The sequence below is a fragment of the Rhinatrema bivittatum genome, chromosome 2, assembly GCF_901001135.1.
Source record: "Rhinatrema bivittatum chromosome 2, aRhiBiv1.1, whole genome shotgun sequence".
Lineage (NCBI taxonomy): Eukaryota > Metazoa > Chordata > Amphibia > Gymnophiona > Rhinatrematidae > Rhinatrema > Rhinatrema bivittatum.
In genome coordinates, this window is record NC_042616.1 from 505,480,017 (window position 1) to 505,494,016 (window position 14,000).

Genomic DNA, 14,000 nt, shown 5'->3' on the forward strand with positions numbered 1-14,000 from the left:
CAGTGTCTGGGATGGCTGTCTATTGCTCTTGGCCAAATTCACCATCCAACCTAGTTCCTGTAGCAAGATCACCTTGTGTGAGACCCGAAGGCTTTCTTCCAGAATCTTGGCATGAATCAGTCAATCTTCTAAGTACAGGTGAACCAGAATGCCATCCTATCTCAACACTGTCACAACCACCACCATAAGTTACAAACTAATTGAAATAGGTTATCATTAAAATCATCCGTTGTACCTGAAGATTGGAAGATAGCCAATGTAACCCCGATATTTAAAAAGGGCTCCAGGGGTGATCCAGGAAACTATAGACTGGTGAGCCTGACTTCAGTGCCGGGGGGGGGGAAATAATCAGGGAAACTGTTATAAAAATTAAAATCACAAAACATTTAGACAGACCTGGTTTAATAGGATGCAGCCAGCATGGATTTACCCAAGGGAAGTCTTGCCTCACAAATCTCCTATGTTTTTTGAAGGGGTGAATAAATATGTGGACAAAGATGAACAGATAGATGTGGTGTATTTGGATTTTCAGAAGCCGTTCAACAAAGTCCTACATGAGAGGCTTCTAAAAAAAACTAAAATGTCATTGGATAAGAGGCAATGTCCTTTTGTGGATTGTAAGCTGGTTAAAAGACAGGAAAAAGAGTAGGATTAAATGGTCTGTTTTCACAGTGGAAAAAGGTAAACAGTGGCGTGCCTCAGGGATCTGTACTTGGACCGGTGCTTTTTAATATATTTATAAATGATCTGGAAAGGGGTACGAATGAAGTAATCAAATCTGCAGCTGACACAAAATTATACAAAGTAGTTAAATCTCAAACAGATTGTTATAATTGCAAGAGGATCTTGCGAGACTGGAAGATTGGTCTTCCAAATGGCAGATGAAATTTAACACGGACAAATGCAAAGTGATGCATATTGGGAAAAATAACCCTTGCTGTAGTTACACAATGTTACTTTCTATCTTATGAGTTACCACACAGGAAAGAGATCTTCAGCTCAGTGTGCTGTGGCAATCAAAAAAAGCAAACAATGTTAGGAATTAGTAGGAAGGGAATGGCAAATAAAACTATGGACGTCATAATGCCTCTGTATTGCCTCCATGGTGAGACCGCATCTTGAATATTGTGTACAATTCTGGTCACCTCATCTTAAAAAAAAAAAAAAAAAAGATATAAGTTGCACTGGAGAAAGTGCAGAGAAGGGCAACCAAAATAAGGGGCATGGAACGGCTGCCCTATGAGGAAAGGCTAAACAAGTTAGGGCTGTTCAGTTTGGAGAAGACATAACGGAGGGGGGATATGATAGAGGTCTACAGAATCATGAAAGGACTTGAACAGGTTAATGTAAATTGGTTATTTACTCTCTCAAATAGGACTAGTTCTCAGTTAATAGAAGGACTAGGGGGCACTCCAACAAAGTTAGCAAGTAGCTCATTTAAAACAAATCAAAGAAAATTCTTTTTTCACTTAGCACAGAGTTAAGCTCTGGAATTTATTGCCAGAGTATGTAAGTTACGTCAGTTAGTGTAACTGGGTTTAAAAAAAGGTTTGGATAGGTTCCTAGAGGAAAAATCCATAAATTGCTATTAATTAATAAGCAATAGTAGCTTGAGATTTATTTAATGTTTGGATAATTGCCAGGTACTTGAGACTTGGATTGGCCACTGTTTTAAACAGGATACTAGGCTTGACTGACCCTTGGTCTGACTCAGTATGGCAGATCTTATGTTCTTAACCTTGAAAAAGGTTCTGGGCGCGGTGGCCAACCCAAAAGGCAGCGCTCAAAACTGATAATGTCACCCCAAAACAGCGAAACGCAGAAACCATTGATGTTCCAGATAGATGGGAATATGCAAATATGCCTCCAACAAATCCAGAGACGATAGACACTCCCCTGACTGTACTGCCATTATCACTGAGCATAAAGTTTCCATGCAAAAACAAGTCACCCACAAATGTCTGCTGACTCCCTTGAGATCTAGGATGGGGCGAAAGGAGCCCTTCCTTCTTGGGCAGAACGAAATAAATGGAATATCGGCCCATATTTTCTTGTGACATGGGCACTGGAACTACAGCCCACAGGCTGAGGAGCCTTGACAAGGTACAAGCCATTGCTTGTCTCTTCTGAGAGAATTGCAGGGAGAATCATGAAAACGTCCCGAAGGACACTGAGAAACTCCAAAGTGTAACCATCTCTTATCACCTCCAGAACTCACTGGTCTGACATGATCTCTCTGATTAAAAAAAAAAAAGACCCCCTATCTCCTGTTCCCAGATGTGGGTCGGCACACCTTCATTGAGAGGCTCGAGGGATACTACTACCCGAGCCTCTTCTGGGCTGCCTGGGACGAAAGGACTGAGACCTACTCAAAGATAAGAGTCTCTTGAGAATCCGGTTCTCCATAGTGTTGAAAGCGTCTGAAACCCTTGGAACGCCATCTTGTGATGGAGCACAGCATCTGCTTCTAATCCTCTAGTATCCAAGGAACCTGGGCTTCACCCCACTTATTGGCCATTTTTTTCCAACTCACTGCCAAACAAGAGTGATCCTTTAAAAGGCAATTTCATAAGATTAGATTCTGAAATTGTATCAGCCGACCAATTCCTAAGCCAAAGCTGACACCTGGCTGCTATTACCAAAGCCACCCCCCCTCTGGACGAAGTGCAGACCAAATCACAGCCCGCATCTGCCAAAAAGGCAGCTACCGGTTCCATCACTGCCCTGGAATTCACACCAGACTCATTGACTTCCTGAGGGAGAAGTAAAGAACAGCAAGCCACCAGGTAGCAACAAGAAGCTATCTGCAAATTCATTGCCATCAATTCAAAGGCCTGCTTAAGGGTGGCCTCAATCCTATCTTGTGACTCATTCAGTGTTGCTCTCCTTTCTATGGTAATAGTCATCCACTTGGTGATGGCACACACAAGAACATTGACTTTCAGAAAGCACAATTGCTCTTTTGCAGCCAGATACAAGGGGTACAGCCCTTCCAAGGCTTGTCCCCCTTTAAAATTAGCTTCCGAGGCACACCATTCAAAATCAATAATTCTTGAACAGCCTCCATAATAGGGAACATACATTAGGCTTTACACAAAAATCAAAATGGGATCTTTCTTTGGCTCAGACATGGATTCAGCCCCCGGTACCCCCAGCACCTTCGAATGTCTGGGAATTCAGAGCCAGTAACTCATCTCTATGAAAGAAAAGCAACATAGTTCTATATGGCTCCAGCCCCGGAGGAATTTCCCCATCCTCCAGAGAGTAAGGATCGGCTTCATCATCCGTGCCATCTGGGTCCCCACTGGTATGACCCTCAGCAGGTCCAGACGTACTCCAATGCTTACCCGCAGCACCAGGCATGTGGGAATCCACAACCTGTGATCTGAACTGTTAAGATTGGCCAAGGCCTTTGACGGCACCTAAGGAAATGACTGAGGCCCTTGAAAAATTTCTACCCAAGAAAAGGCAGAGCGGCCCCTGGTTTTGGCATGAACCCTTGGTCCTGCGTCCACTGAACTACCTTCCCTCGCTGACAAACCAGCTAGGGAAGCCCCAAACTGAGGCAAAACCTCTGGCAGCTCTTCTTCCATTCCCTTATTATGCTGGGAAGGACCAGGCTTAGCAAAATCCAATGGAGACAATTCTCCCTGAGCCTTCAAACTGTGCTGATACAAGTTAGAAGGAACACCAGGCTGAGATGCCCAAATATGGCAAGCAGCACAAAGTGTAAGGCGCTTAGGCTTCTTTGGTATCGGCACCATAGAGTCGTCAGTACGCTCCAACAGGCATCTGAGAACTGTGCATCCAGCTGCGCTCGCAATAGGCGCTTGAAAAAATAGGTGCTCAAAAATTAGTTGCCTAGCACACCATCCAGGTAGGTGCTCACTCCGTATGCAACTTGAGTGCCTACCTAGGCATCCTTAAGCACACCACTGTGCACCCACCTAGGCGCTCCTACTCACACAACTGAGCACCCAGGTAGGCGCCCCTATGCGCCAACTAAGCGTAGAGCTAGGTGCACAATAGACGAACAGCCAGGCGCATAAGCAACCAATGTACCTGAAGAGGGCAGCCTTATGTGCAGAGAAGAGCACATGAACGCTGCTGCGGCCTACCATGCAGCAACCATTCTAAGCCTGAGAGCTGGACCTAGCCCAGAAGGCTGCTCAACCTGACAAGCTACCTGAGTCCTCAAGCTCCCCCGGAGGGCGGGAACGGACGTCGGATCGGCACACTGAGCACAGAGGCGAGAGGAATCCCTAAAATCAAATCCCCCTTACCTCTTTTTTTTTTTTTAATTGCTCTTTACCCAAGCTCAGCCTGTCCTGGCTAAGTACAGAGTTAGTCTCCGGTTGTGGGGGAAGAAGGCATAAACCTTCACCACCATGCTCGGCTTTCTGCACCTACTTGTTTTGTTTGTTTTTTACATCTAAGTCCATGCTGGCAAAAATCAGCTACCAGATCAAGGCACATATCTGAGTGAGAGATCCAAAGGTATGACCTCAAGAAACTCGACTGAGGGAGGGACCATAAGGTATCATCACAGGAGAGCAGGGCAATAAACTTCTTTTCTCCTTCTACAACAAAAATGTAAACGCAAACTCCAGTAGGGAGATGCATGTCCATTATTTGCTGGAGACTGAGAATACTGGCAGGTTGATGTCAGTGCAGGGAGATTATAGATAGATAGATAGATAGATATATAGATATATAGAGAGAGATATAGAGATTTATATATATAAAATGATGCCATGTCATATATATACCATGACATCAGCTTTGCTCCGACTCCATATGCTGATAGAGGTGCATAACCCACTGGCAGTGGATACAAATGCTAAGAAATTAACCCTATGCCTCTTCAGGTTACCTCATCCTGATGGGTGTTTGGATGGGCCACATCTCACAGCCAAGGACTGTACAAGCCACAATACACAATACAATATGTTCAACCGTAGCCCGACAGAATGAGCGCCAGTGAACTACTAAGGTACCTCAACAATACTGGCATTCCTAATACATTTAAATTGTGTTTCTAAAGGTTGTATGTATTTCATCACATCTACCAAAAAAGACAATATTTCAGTCTCTAACACCAGAATTCATATAATTAAAGTTAAGAATTGATGCCCTATCCCAGGCTTACTTTGTCTGTTTTTAATGGAAGCTAATTCTTCTTGTACAGTCTGATCTGTGGATCTAGCAAAAGCCTCTGCTGTGGCACAGTACCCATGATGCACCAGATAAGACGACACCATCCTAAAGAACAAGAGAGATGTGAAAAAAAGCTCTTAAGACACCAAAATCACTTATCATACTATAAAGAAAAGCAAAGCAGCAAAAAAGTTAATGGTTACAATATTCAAGACAGTTAAAATCATTTGACTTGAAAACAGATGAGCTTAAGTAGTCCCTCAATTCACAGCTCCCCAAGGGGAAGGGAATCCCAGCCATCGCACATGGGCTATACCTACTGCTGGTATTCAGAGTGCACGTGCTGAGAGAAGTCATGGGCTCTGACCTCCTACTAAGGATTGCCATTGCAAGGACTGGCTTACAGAAAGGAGGTCAGACCTAATTAAGTAGTAGTGAAGGAAGGCCAAGGATACTCTTGGACCGGCCCTGTGTAGCCAAGGCATTTGGCATCCTAGGAGAACCTTCACTCATGCACCTCTCATTCCCAATTTACCTACTGGCGGCAGCTCCAGGACAGCGCTCCCTTCTAGGCCTCATACCAGTGGGATTTTGCTGCCCCCATAATTTAGGTACTCTAGGGGACTGCCTAGTTTGCCTAATGGAAACGCTGGCCCTACAGCTATATACTGAATATAATATCGCTAGCAGCATTAAAGTAAGCAGTCATAGGTCAGCTGAACATTTTTGTATTTGTTGTACATCTCTAAAGACTTGAACTTTGGCTACCTACAAGGTTAGAGGGGAATAAAAAAAAGTGGCCCTAACAGAAGGGAGGCTAACAAACAAATTTAACATTTCATACAGACAGGCTAATAAAGAAGAATTTTTCACTACTACAACTGTTTTATACTATGGCAACAAGGCTGATAAAACCAATGTTCTTTCTAAAGAGGACTGTACTTTATCTTAATATCAAGGACTTGAGCACAACACTTCTGGTTTAATATATGGAGGCCACAAAAGTTGCCAGTGTACGCTTTGGTTTTCTATTCTATTCTAGGAGAGTCCATGCGCTTTTCCCTCCAGCTGCAATTATGGTTATTTACTCTCATAAATTTGTGGGTTAATTCTTTTAAATTTGTTTCTTTTCTTTAAATTTATTTATTTGTAGAGTTTTATATACCGTTATTCGGTAGAGCCATCATAATGGTTTACAAAATATGCAATTATCATACAATCAAATGGAGTTAACATGGTAGTTGGGAACAGTAGAGTATTGTGAACAGTAAACATTTTTTCTTAGTAGTTGAATAATAATAAATAGAGCCTACCCCAGGCAACTTCCAGTTTCCTCAATGGCCAAGGACCAGTCTCCTTCAAAACTGAATCCCTTCTCCATCAGCAGGTGTTATGGTAGTGACAGTCACCTCCCCACCTCCCCAGGGCTTGAACATCTCCCTCTTGCTTTTATGCCTATGTACTTCTAATTTGCTTTGTTTGTATTTCTTTCAAACCAGAGTCTCCCAGGCCATAACACTATGGCAGAATTAAGGGGTCAGCACCCCTCAAAATGGTTTTAAATCTTTTATTTTAAATGTTACTGAACTGTATCATTAAACCCCAAACTCAGAACAAACTGTTACATATGAAGGCAACCAGACTAAATGATTGGAATGAAAATCTACAATGTGATGGCATCACACTAGCACAACAGTCCAGTTCTGAGTTATTCACTGCAAGACACCACCACAGCTACTCATTCTTACAGCTTGCAAACCCAAATCCTTGCCACTTACTCTACTGAATCTACAAAGTTAAGCTGAAACTGAGTTTTACAAAACAACAGCTGTCTTACATTTTAAAAACAGTCCTCTGCAATCACCAGCAACTTACTTTTGGATCATGGTCTGCCACTCGCCTTCCTTGTCCCCTAAAGGAAACCGGTCTATCTGAGCTTGCGTTTTGGTTCTCCACTCTCGCATGTAGTCTTCTATATCAAACACAAATGGATGCTGCCCAAAGTTAGCATCCACCACCTCTCCTGGGGTCTGAAGTCCCACTGTCGGATACAGATTTGGCTGCAAAAAAAATTGTTTAGATTTGAACAATTTGCCTCAGCATCATCAGACCTAAAAAATGAGAATTCAACAATTCAATTTTTTTGTATTTGCTCTTCCACCAGGCCAAAGCATCTTGAGATGTGGTCACCCTGAGATTGCTGTTTAGCAAGGTGATAAGGGATATGGTAATCATCATCAGCACAACTCCCCTCCACGGATGACCCACCCCCTATAAGTCACAGATCTATGATTTGTGCACCCTCACTCTAACTTCAGCTGAGTGAATTCTAAGTCCTGGAATCACAGGTTGTAGACTATCTACTGCAGACTACCTTCTTCCGTTTCTTCCATGATGCCTGCAATGACTGCTCCAGACTTCCCCTCGCCTCCTGTTTTTAGCAGGTTTACTGAGGAAGAGGGAGTGGCTAGAGCAGTAAACAGAGAAGTCCCCCCAATCTTTCTAATGTTACCCCTCCACCTTGACCCAGCAACTGATGCAAATTCCCTGAGTTACCTGGTGAAATCTAGAGCTCCCAGGTATACATAACATACTTCACAAAAAAATAAAAGGCATCATGTAGGCACTTTTGAATAAATTCAGCAAATGAAATAACCAATGAAATAGGATATACAGTGCATTCTGGAAGTATTCAGACCGCTTCATTTTTTCCACATTACGTTACTGCCTTATTATAAAATGGATATGTATTTTTCCTCTCCTCAATCTATGCATAATACCCCATGACAAAATAAATTCAGGCTTGTAGAAATCTGTGCAAATTAAAAAAAATAAATAAATAAATAAAACAGGCTGAAACACATTTACATAATTATTCAGACTCTTTTCTATGACACTCAAAGTTGAGCTCAGGTGTATTCTGTTTCCACTGATCATCCTTCAGATGTTTCTCCAACCTGATTGGAGTCTACCTGTCAAAAATTCAATTGATTGGCCATGATTTGGAAGGGCACACACCTGTCTATCGGGCCGATACAGTATAGTGCGCTCCGACGGAGTGAACTGTTAGCCGGCATTTGGACGCGCGTTTTGGACGCGCTAGCTTTACCCCTTATTCAGCAAGAGGTAATAGCGCATCCAAAACACGCGTCCAACCCCCCCCAAAACCTAACAGCGCCCGCAACATGCAAATGCATGTTGATGGCCCTATTAGATATTCTCGCGCGATTCAGAAAGCAAAATGTGCAGCCAAGCCACACATTTTGCTTTCAGAAATTAGCGCCTACCCAAAGGTAGGTGCTAGTTTTTGCCGGCACTGGGAAAGTGCACAGAAAAGCAGTAAAAACTGCTTTTCTGTGCACCCTCCAACTTAATATCATGGCGATATTAAGTCGGAGGTCCTGAAAGTTTAAAAAAGTAAAAAATAAAAAAAATGTAAAATGGACCCGCTGCTGGCGGGTCGTAAACCGGACGCTCAATTTTGCCGGCATCTGGTTTCCGAACCCGTGGCTGTCATGGGGCTCGAGAACAGACGCCGGCAAAATTGAGGTCGGCTGTCAAACCAGTTGACAGCCGCCGCTTCCATCAAAAAGAGGCGCTAGGACGCGCTAGTGTCACTAGCGCCTCTTTTTACGGCCAGCCCTAATTAAAATAAATTAAAATACTGAATCGCCCGCGTGCGCCCGCTCTCCCGCGATTTTACTATATCGGCCCGTATTTAAGGTCCCACAGTTGACAGTGCATGGCAGAGCAAATCAAATCAAAAATTACAAAATATTGAGGTATCACCTGGACAGGTCCTAAACGTGAAAGTTCCCAATATATTCATCAAAAAGATATACTTCAACAATTGTTTACATCATTAGTGCCATACCTTACAGACATGTTCACGTCTTGCCGCAATATTAAAAGTACGTGACAGAGACTTTTTTGTGGGCTATTTCAAGACAAATTGTCAATATGGCGTTGAAATGGAAATGACGTAGATGACCTTCTAAAGAGTAAAGAATGGCGCTGAAAAGGATGTGATGTATATGACCAAATTAGGACTAGCCATAACGACATGTGCCATGATGAACGTCCATATTGTTTACATTACCTCAAGGATAATTACAGGAAGAAATTACAAAATGGAATACCATTCAATAGCCAAGTTAAGACCATGAGGATGTACGGTATTGAGTTTGTGGATCCATTGTTGCTCTCTTAGATTGAGTATTGCTTGAGGATCATCCCCCCCCCCTCTCGTTATGAGGACGAAACCTCAGAGATATACTAGTACAGTCCTTCTTGATTGATACCCTGCCGCTGGACTCCACTATTCGGATTTGCCATTGGCCATGTATCAAATGTTCTATGTGCCCTTCAACCATCGCTGGACCTACATGAATGGACCACAAAGGGATTAATCATAATGCTTACACCTACACAGATTGCAATTCTAAGTTGGTCATTTATATGATTATATGCCCTTGTAACAAACTATATGTAGGTTGCACTAAACGCTTGATTCGCACACAGTTGATTGAACACCGTAGTTGCTTATCAACGTCCAAAGTACAAGCTCCTTTAGTGGCACACTGTATGGAACAATCACATTCTTTCGAGGATCTAAGATGGAGGGTAATCGACCAGATTGTGGTCAACAAGAGGGGGGGGGGGGGGGTGATCCTCAAGCAATACTCAATCTAAGAGAGCAACAATGGATCCACAAACTCAATACCGTACATCCTCATGGTCTTAACTTGGCTATTGAATGGTATTCCATTTTGTAATTTCTTCCTGTAATTATCCTTGAGGTAATGTAAACAATATGGATGTTCATCATTGCACATGTCATTATGGCTAGTCCTAATTTGGTCATATACATCACATCCTTTTCAGTGCCATTCTTTACTCCTTATAAGATCATCTACGTCATTTCTGTATCAACGCCATATTGACAATTTGTCTTAAATAGCCTGCCAAAAGTCGCTGTCACTAATTTAATATTGCGGCAAGACGCGAACATGTCTGTAAGGGTATGGCACTAATGATGTTAACAATTGAAGTATATTTTTGATGAATATATTGGGAAGCTTCATGTTTAGACCTGTCCAGATGATAAATCAAAAATTACAAAATATTGAGGTATTTCAAGTTGACTTCACAATGCCGGAAGAACACCGAAGCAGTAACTAGCCCCGTGAAGAAGGAATCCTGTTTTCCCGAAACACGGACCGTGTCTGGCATCTTTACATCTTGAACTTGGACAAAACAGTTCTTTGGGCTGACTACATACAACTTTCCAATTAAATTAAGAAACCTATTAAGTCTGTGGAGAAATTTTGTGAATATACTTTATCACTCAAAATTTCAAATATTGCATCACTTCAAAAAATGACAGATGATTAAATACTGTGGCAATGATCAGATGTGCGTAGCACACCGAATGATGAGTACCTACTAAACACATTTTGCCCAAATATGATGGTCATCTAAAAAGTCGCTGTTGATTAATTATGGTTATGTTAGTTTTTCTTTAAGATTCTATCTTAAACTACTACCACCACATAAATATCGATAACCGTGACACTATTCTGTTTTCGCGAAGAGCAAAATCAAAGCCATGAAGTCATAAGATTGTCTGCAGACCTCTGGGACAGGATTGTTTCAAGGCACAAATCTGGGGAAGGGTATACAAAACTGCGGCAGCACTGAAGGTCTCGAAGAACACAGTGGCCTCCATCAACCTTAAATGGAAGAAGTTCCGAACCATAAGACTCTTTCTGGAGCCGGCCGCCTGCTCAAACTGAGCAATCAGGAGGAAGAGGGCCTGGTCAGGGACTTGACCAAGAACCTGATTGGTCACTCTGACTGAGCTCCAGAGTTCTGCTGTGGAGGATGGAGGGAACCTTCAGAAGGAAAACCATCTCTGCAGCACTCCAATCAGGCCTTTATGGTAGAGTGGCCAGAGTGGAAGCCATTAAGTAAAAGGCACACGATAGCCCGCTTGGAGTTTGCCAAAGGTACTTAAAGACTCTCATAAGATCATAAGATATGCCATACTGGGTCAGACCAAGGGTCCATCAAGCCCAGTATTCCTGTTTCCAACAGTGGCCAATCCAAGTCACAAGTATCTGGCAGGTACCCAAACATTAAATAAGTCAACAAGCTACTATTGCTTATTAATTAATAGCAGTTTATGGATTTTTTTCCTCTAGGAGAAACAAGATTCTCTGATCTGATGAAACCAATATTTAACTCTTTGGCCTTGAATACTGTGTACAATTCTGGTCGCCGCATCTCAAAAAAAGATATAATTGCGATGGAGAAGATACAGAGAAGGGCAACCAAAATGATAAGGGGAATGGAACAGCTTCCCTATGAGGAAAGACTAAAGAGGTTAGGACTTTTCAGCTTGGAAAAGAGATGGCTGAGGGGGGATATGATAGAGGTGTTTAAAATCATGAGAGGTCTAGAACGGGTAGATGGGAATCTGTTATTTACTCTTTCAAATAATAGAAAGACTAGGGGGCACTCCATGAAGGCTGAGGTCTTTCCCCGGTAGCAGGTTGGAGAATATTTTTCTTTGCTTGTTTTAACGCTGACTCCACCATAGATTGATGAGGTAGTTGCACTACACCAAATCCTGGACTTTTCTGGACTCTATAGTTTAGATCGAATTTCCTGGCCCTGGAGCACAGGAGATTGGTTTTTCCCATATTCTGGTTTTTAATTCTTTCAGGATGGCATGGAACAGGATGGTCACTGGATCTACTGGAGTGTCAAGGATCCAGAGAAGGCTGAAGATTTCAATGAGGGTCCTTGTCCTTATGAATGTTAACCTCTAGTACCTTACCCAACTTATCTAGGAGCCTGGAATAAGAGGCGCCCTCTGGTGGAGGTAAATGCTCCGGAGTTCAGGTAGGGCGAAGGAGATTCCTGTTGATCCTTCCTCCAATCCTAGAGAACAGGGGATACTAATCCAGGAACTCAATGATGAAGTAGGAGATTGAGGAGGGGTGTATCCCTGATAAACATCCTCTGACTGGCTAGACTTTGCTGCAAGAAAGTAAAGACTAGAAACACTTCACAGGAGTTCTGATGTAGTATCCTTTGCAACAGGGGTAGATACAAATCCTCTTGTGGGAATACATTTCATATTCTGGAAAGGAAAGATTGAAGAATGCCCTCCTTGTTCTTTGTCACTAGGGAAGTAAAGACCTCACCAACTCTGCCACTTGGTCCAAATGCTCCAATGCTGACCAGGCATTGGAGAAGGATCACAACCTTCAGTGACTAGGATGGAATTTTCCTGTACTTCCTCTGGGCTCTATAAAATTTGTACTAGGGGCCTGTTAGAAATTAAGGACACCAGGGAGCAAATGGGTTTTGAAGAGTCCAGGCACAAGCCTTGTTCCCTGTATCCTTGATGGAGACATTGCTCTGGTAATTGGTGGTGGTAAGTGAAGCACATCCCCTTCTACTCCTGATATCCTTTGTAAATGTATATAAGGTGATTTAGTAAATAGTTGTATCAGAAGATTCCATGGCCCGGTGCGTCAATGATAAAGAAGCTTACTCTGACATTGAGGACATCAAAGGAGGGAGCAACGGTGTTGATGCTCGGTGTGTCGAGTGCTTCTTAGCTGGATCTGTTAATGCCGGTGAATGAAGTTGGAAGGATGTCACATGCCTCAATGGTGCCAGAAGTCTATGCACCAGTGAGTGATGTGTCGGCTGCATAGGCAGCACTGAGGACAGATGCTTCTTCGGCACCTGGTGCACTTCCGGATTCAAAGAATGGCTTTTTTTTTTTTTTTTTTACACTAGCCCCTGAGCTTCACAAAGCGTGTAACAGGCTTGTCAACATCCAAGAATGGCACTTTTTCCTGTTTACTCAACCTCAAGGAGGTGGAGGGCCCCAAGGGCTGCTCTAGCAAAAGGGTGGCTTACTGGAAGAGCTCCTGCTCAACTCTGTATCTCAGAATGGAAAGTCCCGAGGCTCTGCTCCGGAAGGACTGGCTATGACTCTTCAGAGACTTATGCAGTTCCTCTGTCTTCCAGGGCCTGGAATTTTAAGAGCACAGAGACATCCAGCCACAGTGATAGCAGTTGGCCTCATTGTGATTCAGTCCTAAGCACTAGTAACAGATGTTGTCACCATCTGTAATGGACATTTTTCTACCACATGCATAGTTCTTGAAGCCAGACATTTCTGTGAAGATTTTTTTTTTTTTTTAAAGAGCACTGAAAAGTTCTGTCTGAGGGCCGCTGAGGCAGCAAGATAGCATATTAGTTGAAAAAAGTTTAACAAATGACAATACTAAGATATCACTAGAGAAACAGATAAAGGGTACACATCCATGCTATAGCTTGGATGAAAAAAAAAAGACTGAAGATTCATGAAACAATGCCCACATAAGAATTCCCCCACATGCTCAGTAGAGCAAAAGCTCTATGGGCTAAGAGAAAAGGATCCATTCGGAACCATAGGATGGACTCACCCACGTCCTGGCTAATTTGGCCCTGCTTGTTGACACAGAAATGTATCTATAGACGTCCAACTGGCCACTTTGCAGGTATTTTATTTAAAAATTATTTATATACCTCTTTTTGGTCCTAAGACCAATCAAAGTGGTGTACAATTAGTAAAAAAAATAAATACAATTATAAAGTTATAAATAAAATACACCTACTCCCACCCATTATCACATCTTCAACTTTTTATATTCCACTTTTCAGCACTTCAAAGTGGATTACATTCAGGGACTGTATGTATTTCCCTATCCCTAGAGGGCTTACAAACTAACGGGCCGATACAGTAAAGTGCGCTCCAGCAGAGCGCACTGTTAGCCCCA

At 42.7% G+C, this 14,000-nt stretch overlaps 1 protein-coding gene across 1 annotated transcript in view; it reads right to left on the reverse strand.

The window, feature by feature from the left end:
* Positions 1-14,000, reverse strand: part of RANBP9 (RAN binding protein 9) — a 177,713-nt gene that overhangs the window by 52,734 nt on the left and 110,979 nt on the right. The window contains 2 exon segments of the mRNA XM_029590684.1: positions 5,150-5,262; positions 7,033-7,217. Of these exon segments, the coding sequence (XP_029446544.1) occupies positions 5,150-5,262; positions 7,033-7,217 (298 nt within the window).